This window comes from Galeopterus variegatus, unplaced genomic scaffold (genome assembly GCF_000696425.1).
Source record: "Galeopterus variegatus unplaced genomic scaffold, G_variegatus-3.0.2 Scaffold293, whole genome shotgun sequence".
Taxonomy (NCBI): Eukaryota; Metazoa; Chordata; class Mammalia; order Dermoptera; family Cynocephalidae; genus Galeopterus; species Galeopterus variegatus.
The window spans coordinates 591976-600279 of NW_007726404.1; the positions used below are offsets into that span (position 1 = coordinate 591976).

General features: G+C 37.5%; 1 protein-coding gene across 2 annotated transcripts in view; it reads right to left on the reverse strand.

The window, feature by feature from the left end:
• The window catches only part of SLC25A16 (solute carrier family 25 (mitochondrial carrier), member 16), a 51981-nt gene that overhangs the window by 17707 nt on the left and 25970 nt on the right, over positions 1-8304 (reverse strand). For both annotated transcript variants that reach the window (XM_008567104.1, XM_008567103.1), the window contains exons 5-6: positions 4334-4455; positions 4036-4102 (exon numbers count right to left, since the gene is read on the reverse strand). In XM_008567104.1, coding sequence (XP_008565326.1) covers positions 4036-4102; positions 4334-4455 — 189 coding nt within the window. The remainder of the gene's footprint in view (positions 1-4035; positions 4103-4333; positions 4456-8304) is intronic.

Genomic DNA, 8304 nt, shown 5'->3' on the forward strand with positions numbered 1-8304 from the left:
CAAAAAAAAAAAAAAAAAAAACACATCTATAATGTCACTCTTCATATTAACAGATTCGAGGAGAAAACTATACGATCATCTCAGTAAAATGTGGAAAAGGGCAACTGAGTGGATGGCCAGTTAATTCAGTTGGAGCGTGGTCCTGATAGCACCATAGTCCAGGGTTAGATCCCTATACCACTCAGTCACCAAAAAAAAAGAAAAAGAAAAGGGTATCTGATAAAATTCAACACCGATTCAGATAAAAATTCTTATCAAAACTTCCTCAACCTGATAAATAGTATATACTAAAAACTACAGCAATCTTATTCTAAAAGAAGTGCTATCAGGTTGGCAGGTTAGCTCAGTTGGTTAGAGCAGTGTTATAACACCAAGGTCAAGGGTTCGGATCCCAGTTCAGGCTAGTAGCCAAAAAAAGAAGTGTTAAAAACATTCCCAGGGCCGGCCCGTGGCTCACTTGGGAGAGTGTGGTGCTGATGACACCAAGGCCATGGGTTTGGATCACTATATAGGGATGGCTAGTTGGCTCACTTGGGGAGGGTGTGGTGCTGACAACACCAAGTCAAGGGTTAAGATCCCCTTACTGGTTGTCTTTAAAAAAAAAAAAATTCCCTTTAAAATCAGCAATGACCAAAATGCCAACAAGTAGGAAAATGGGAAATATGATATTATATCATATAAAAATTAAATCAAGGGCTGGCCAGTTAGCTCAGTTGGTTAGAGCGTAGTGTTGATAACACCAACATCCAGGTTTCATCCTTGTTACCAGCCAACTGCCAAAAAAAAAAAAATTTTTTTTAAATGATACAATAAACTGAAAATGTAATGGTCTAAAAGACACAACAAAACTGTAAGGTATCTACAAATATACCTAACAAAAATGTCCAAGATCTGTTTGAAATCTCATTCAAAATCCCAACAAGGATTTTGGGACAACATCAAAATCTAATTCTAAAACAATCATGAGATAACAAAATATCTGCAGTCCTGATATTCCTGAAAAAAAAGAATAAGGTAAAGGGATTTGTCCTACCAAATATAAAAACTCATTTTAAAACTGCACTCTATTTTTTTTTAAGAAGTAGCACTGCAGATCAGTGGGGAAAGTAGAGACTATGTAATAAATGGTGCTGGGTGTAATGGTTATGCTTAAGGAGGAAAAACTGTATATCCAGATAAATCAGAGGCTTTGATATAAAATGCTAAACTAAAAATTATTCTTAGAGGAAAATATAATTCTGACACAAAAAGAAATATCCATATAAGGTCAAATTGATAAATTTAACTATGTTCATCAAAATTTGGATTTCTGAACCACTGGAACAGCTAAAAAATTTTAAATAACAACAGCAAAAGTTGGGGAAGTGTGCAACACTAGATTTCTCATACATAGCAGGTAGGCACAGCTATCTGGAAAGAAATTTGGAAGTTTTCTGTAAAGTTAAACATAAACCTATTAAATGACCCAGCAATTCCACTCATAGGTATTGGCCCAAAAGATATAAAAACGTATATCCACCAAAAGATTTTTATAAGAATGTTTATAACAGATTTATTCATAATAGTCCTAAATTAGAAACACTCCAAATGTCCACCAACAGGAGAATGGATAAACAAATTGTGCTATGCCCACACAACAAAATATTCCTCAGCAATAAAAAAGAGAATAAAGTTCAAAACCACAATGAGATACCACTTCACACCCAATAGGATAGCTATAACCAAAAGTCAGATAATAACAAGTGTTACAGAAGATGTGGAAAAATTAAAACCTTCATATATTGCTGGTGGGAATGTAAAATGGTGCAGCCACTAACAAAGGGTTTGACAGTTTCTCAAAATATTAAACATAGTAGTTACCAGTTGACCCAGCAATTCCACTCCTAGGTATATACCCAAGAGAAATGAAAACATATAACCACACAAAAATTTGTACATGAATGTTCATAGCAGCATTATTCATATTAGCCAAAAGTTGGAAACAATCCAAATGTCAACCCATGAACAGATAAACAAAATGTGGCATATTCATACAATGGAATATCATTCACCAATAAAAAGGAATGAAGTACTGATACATGCTACAACATGGATGAACCTTGAAAACATATGAAGTGAAATAAATCAGTCATTAATGACCACACATAATATGATTCCATTTATAAGAAATGCCTTGGGGCCAGCCCGGTGGCGCACTGGATAAGTGCGCCGCTTGGGAAGCGCGGCGGCGCTCCCGCCCGAGGGTTCGGATCCCACATACAGACCGGTTCCCGCTCACTGGCTGAGCGAGGCGCAGGGGCAACACCGAGGGTTGCAATCCCGTTGCCGGTCCCCGGTCCGGTATGGGGGCAACAATGAGGGTTGCGATCCGTTGCCAGACACGGAAAAAGACAAAAGACAAAAAAAAAAGAAATGCCTTGAACAGGCAAATCTATAAAGACAGACAGATTAGTGGTTGCTTAAGACTTGGGGGGGTAACGGCTAAGGGGTACAGGGTTTCTTTTGAAGGTAATAAACTGTTCTCAAATTGACTGTGGTGATAGTTATACAACTCTGACTATACTAAAAACCATTTAATTGTACACTTACACGGGTAAATTGTATGGTATGCAAATTATATCTCAATAAAGCTGTTACAGAAAAAAATAGAATTCCTGTTCATTAAAAGACACTATAAAAAATTGAATCACCCACAGATATGCACAACCAACTATGCTCCAATAAAAAATAAGTAAATTTAAAAAAAGAAAGAAAAGAAAGAAATGAATCAGTTGGTTACAGCACAGCCGTCTAATACTAAGGTCACAGCTTTGGATCCCTGTACAAGCCAACTGCCATAAATACATACATACATACATGCATGCATACATACATACATACATACATAAAAATAAAAGCTAAAGAAATGAAAAAGCCAAGCCACAGAGAGAAGATATTTTCAGTATAAATAGGTAACAAGAGATTGATCATCAAATTATATAAAAAAATTAATAAAAATCAATAAGAAAAAGTTGGCCAAACACATAAGCAGGTATTTCACAGAAAAGGAAATATAATTGGTAAATAAACCCATGAAAAGGTGCTCAATTTCATTACTAATCAGGGAAATGCAAAATAAGACCTCATAAGTTACATTTTATACCCAATACAACTCACAAAAATTAAAAAATTAGCTAATATCAATGGAAATTTTTAACCACTGCTAGTGGAGATATAAATTGATATAACCACTTTCAATCAATTTGATCTGATCTAATAAAACTGAATATACATATAACTTACAACCTAGCAATTCTACTACTAGATATATACTCTAGAAAAACTCTTGAATCAGGATACATATACAACTGAACAACTGAATGAAGTTATTTATCCATGGCAAACAACATAGACCTTTGAAATATAAAGAATTTAAGAAACAAAAAGTATTGATATTTCCATATCATGGAACAACACTCAGCAACAAAAATGTCAATATTCTAGCTGTGATATAGTACTATAGCTTTGCAAGATATTACCACTGGGAAAACTGAGTAAAGACTGGGTAAATGGGATCTTTCTACATTATTTCTTACATGTATGTAATTTAGTTTAAAAAAAAAACAGGAATATAAACAAGGTAACAGTGGAGATTGGAGGACTATAGGTATCCTTATTTTTCTCCATTCTACTTTTCTATATTTTCTAAATTTCCCATAATAAGTCTTCACTATTTATAATTATGAAAAAAACACTTTTCAACTCTGATTTTTAATTAACATGTTCATAAAAAATAAACCTTTAACAGTCATCTAACATAAGTGTGTGTTAACAACTCTACAGCTGGCTCAGATACTAAGAAAAAGACAAAAGTAAATTTCTACTTTACACACGAGGTATTATTGTATGACCATATAGGGGCCATAATTTTATCTTCATTATTTCTTAAGTAAAATTCTTTTCAGATAGCATCTTTTCATGTTACCACTTTAGAAAAAAAAAAAAATTGGTGACACATTTTAAACAAAGTAGGATTCTGCCACATTTGAAACATACCTGCATATGGTGCCATTCCTAATATAGTAGGCATCAGGCCTCTGTAAAATCCAAGGAAACCACCTTCCTTTTGAATGAAGGAAAATTAGAAGTAAAATTACATTGTAATCACTATGATAAACACCAAAGAACAAAAGCACACATTATAATGCTAAATTTATTTTGGGCCCCACCTTGAAACACAAGGACACGCTTTCACAATTATTAACATCAATAATAGTAAATAAAAGAATAGCTATTAAGATAACATTCAGGATATTTTCTTAAATATAAAAGGAGAAAGGTAAATATGAAATACCTGTGCATAAATTGTTTTGAATGCATGAATAATTCCTGTATAGGTATGCTCCCCTTTCACCTGGAATGCTAGGCGTACTCTAACCATATCAAGTGGGTAAGTACAGATAACTGCTGTCATACCTGAAAAGAAAGTAGAAACTTAAAGGTATTGCTGTTAGCCATTCTCAGATAGAAAATGAAAAGAAAAAAGAAAAAAAAACTTAAAGGTAAAAAGAATTTTTCACAGATACAGTATGTATATACATATCTATAGAAATACATATGTTCCCTATCATTAGTAGTGCTGTCAATATTATAGAAATGATGAAAACCCAGTGAAATCAAAGGTGATATTACTGATAGAATTATACCATAATATCAGCAGCTGGAAAACAACCTAGTAAGTAAGAGATCAGTTGGTAAAAAATCTTTTCAAGCACCAAAATTCTAAATTCCTTATATAGAATTATTAGGATTGTAAGGTTTTTTAAAAAATTCATTCTACTACTTGTCTCTTCCTAGTTAAGATATCAGAAAGGAAATACCAACTATCTCTATGACATGAGGCAAGATATTTGATTTTTTTATTTTCTCTAATCCTAAAATGCAGAGATGCTTTAACTAATGAAACACAGGAACTCATTATTTTTTATTTAAATTTTTTTTATTGAAACATAATTGATTGTACATATCTGTGGGGTACAGCACTGAATATCAATACCTGTATACAATATGTGATGCTCAAATCAGGATAGTTAGTATATTTGTCATTACACAATGTAATCATTTTTTGTATAATTTTTATTTCTTAAATTGTAAATTGAAAAATTATATGGGGGACAAAGCAATGTTATAATTTATGAGTACCATATGCAATAATTAAATTAGGCTAATTAACATATCCATCACTTCAAATGAAATTCTTATAAAAATAAAATAAAACACTTATTAAAAAAAAGTTCAAACCACAGTCATTATTCTGTTTATAAAATTAGGTTGCTTTGTTATTGATTAAGCATAAGAAAAATACAAATATCTACAGGGTTCAATCCCTGTATCAGCAAGCTGCCAAAAAAAAAAATACATATATATGTTATATATGTATTTTATATATATAAATATCCAAGGTCACAGAAACAATTAGTTTTAGAGATAAAATCTCCTGATGATAAGCAAATTTTGAATTAACTTCTAGATTTTCATGAACATACGATTTTAAATTCCATATATTACCCAGTTGAGTTTTTTATAAATTTAAAACATTCTATTTTTTTTATACTAACAAAGGAATGTCTATTCAGTGTAGAAAAATTAGAAAATATAGACAATCAAAAATATTAGGGCTGGCCGGTTAGCTCAGTTGGTCAGAGTGTGGCTTTATAACACCAACGTCAAGAGTTCAGTTTCCCAAACCAGACAGCTGTCAAAAAAAAATAAAAGATATACATTTAAACATATACATATTCACCCTCTACTAATAACCACCTAAGTATATTATCTTTCAAATCTTTTATACATGTGCACTTACATGTGTACACACACACACACCCTTTTTTTTAAATGTAGAATTCAGTCATATTTATTAAACAGCCAGAAATGAACTAGAATTATACCTTCTGCTTCTGCATATGCAGTTTGCTTTACATAATAGTGTCTTTTTTTTTAAGTAATATTATTTTTTTACATTCTATGATGTTGTTGCAGAGCAGTTGGGAGGAGATGGGAAAGGGGAAGGATATGTGATGGAAGGAGGAGGGGCAGGACTGAGGCCTGTGGCAACCCCCACATTCCCACAGGGAAGACCACGGGGCTTCCAGCAATGGTTTGGTCATTGCCAGGCTGGGTAGAGATGTCAGGGGAGTGTGGCAAAAGCCCTCCCCTCCCACTTCCCCAGCTTGGGAACCGGGGGCCTTTCTTGCTGTGGCTTGGTGGTTGTTGCTGGGCTGGCTGAGGGTGTGGGGGCATGTCTGAGGCCCTCAGTCCCCCACCACCCCAGCTCAGGAGGGCCTGGGGCCTTTGCTTCAATGGTCATCACTGGGCTGGTTGCTCGTGTTGGGGGGGCATGATTGAGGTCCTCAGCCCCCACTGCCCCAGCTTTGGAGAGCCTGGAGTGCTTTCTGCAATGGATTGGAGGTTGTTGCTAGGCTGGCTGTGGGTGTGCAGGGGATGTGGCCAAGGCCCTTGGCCCCCTGTGCTGGCTTGGTGGTTTTCACTGGACCGGTTGCTCATGTTTGGGGGGGTGTGACTCAGGCCCAAGGCCCTCCACCACCCCTGCTCAGGAGAGCCCAGGGTACTTCCTGTGGCAGCTCAGTGGTCATCGCTGGGCTGGTGGCTTGTGTTGGCAGGGCATGGCCAAGGTCCAAGGCCTACACCCTTGGGACTAGCTGCAGGTATGGGGGGGGGCATGGCTGAGGCCCTGGCCCTCCCTGCTTTCTGGTTTGGTAGCCCAGGGGACTTCTGGTCCTTCTAGGTGTTATAGGTATTCTTTGGAGAAATAAGACCTTTACTAGTTAATATCAAACTTTGTCTCTGGTTGTGGGTACTTTGCTTTTTCTTTCAGTTCTGTGTTGGATTATTTGCTGTTCCCACTACCCAAACTCTGCACTGGAACTAATTTGCTGTCCTTTACTTATTTCTAAAACGGGGGAACTTCCTATGGGGACCACTACTTGAGCTCTGTGATTGAGCTAAATTGCTTTGCTGCTGATTCCCTAGGGAAGGCATTTTTGTGCAGCTCAGGTTTTAATTGTTGACTTTATAGGTACTTCTAGGTCTAATGAAATCCAGTGCACCTGTGTTACGTAAAAACTCTGGTCTGGGTCTGAGTCTTTTCATCAAACTGCACCCCCTATAGTTCTATATTCCTGACCAGTCTTCACTGGGTGGTCCTACACTGACTGGGGGGCAGATGAACTGTCCTTGCTGTGCCCCAGTGTTCTCCTGGTAGGCCCATCTCCCCCACCGCCTGTGCTCCAAACACTTCCCATGGGATGGGCTGTGCTCTGGTCCCTTGTGATGACTCACCAGCCTCTGAATGACTCCTTTTTTTCAGTTGTTGTGGCTCCTCAGTCCTATGTGGGTCCACGGGAACCCCATTAGTGGTGTTGCTGGCCTTGAAGACACCAAGGCCCTCTTCGCCCCTGCTGCCTCCAAGCAACTTCACCCGAAGGGCACAGCTGCAGCTTTTGCCAGCTCCTGCTCCATGCACTCAGCAGCTCCAGCCTGGAAATGGCCAGGATTCGGAATGGTTGGAGGGGTTTTTTCTTTCTCTCATCATGGCTTCTCCCACCTTCATGCACTCCATAGGTCTCTCCTCCTCTTCCCCTGAGCTCTAGTGGCCCCAGCTTGACTGTAGTTGCTTTTTTATAGTTGTAAATTGGTTGATTTGTGGGAGAGAGTGATGCTGAGGACTGTCTATTCCTCCAACTTGACCAGAAGAGCACACATACCCTTAATACTTGTAATTATAATGTAATTCTATTTTGTAGTCAATTTTTCCTACTTTACCTTATGTTGTGAACATCTTTACAGGTGAGAAAAACATAATTTAGATGTACCATAATTGGGGCCGGCCCGGTGGCGCACTGGATAGTGCGCCGCTTGGGAAGCGCGGCGGCGCTCCCGTCCGAGGGTTCGGATCCCACGTGCAGACTGGCTCCCGCTCACTGGCTGAGCGAGGCGTGGGAGCAACACCGAGGCTTGCAATCCCGTTGCCGGTCCCCGGTCTGGTGCGGGGGCAACACTGAGGGTTGCGATCCGTTGCCGGACACGGAAAAAAAGACAAAAGACAAAAAAAAAAAAAAAAAAAAAAAAATCCTCTCTAACGACATTTAGGTTATCAGGTTATCTCCCCTATTTGCTATATTATATTATAATAGCAAACAATGCTTTGGTTAATGTCCTTATAACTAAGTATTTTTGTGCATCATTTCCACTATAGATAAATTCCTAATATAGAGTTATTGAGGCAAAGGGTAAGGCTTTTAATAG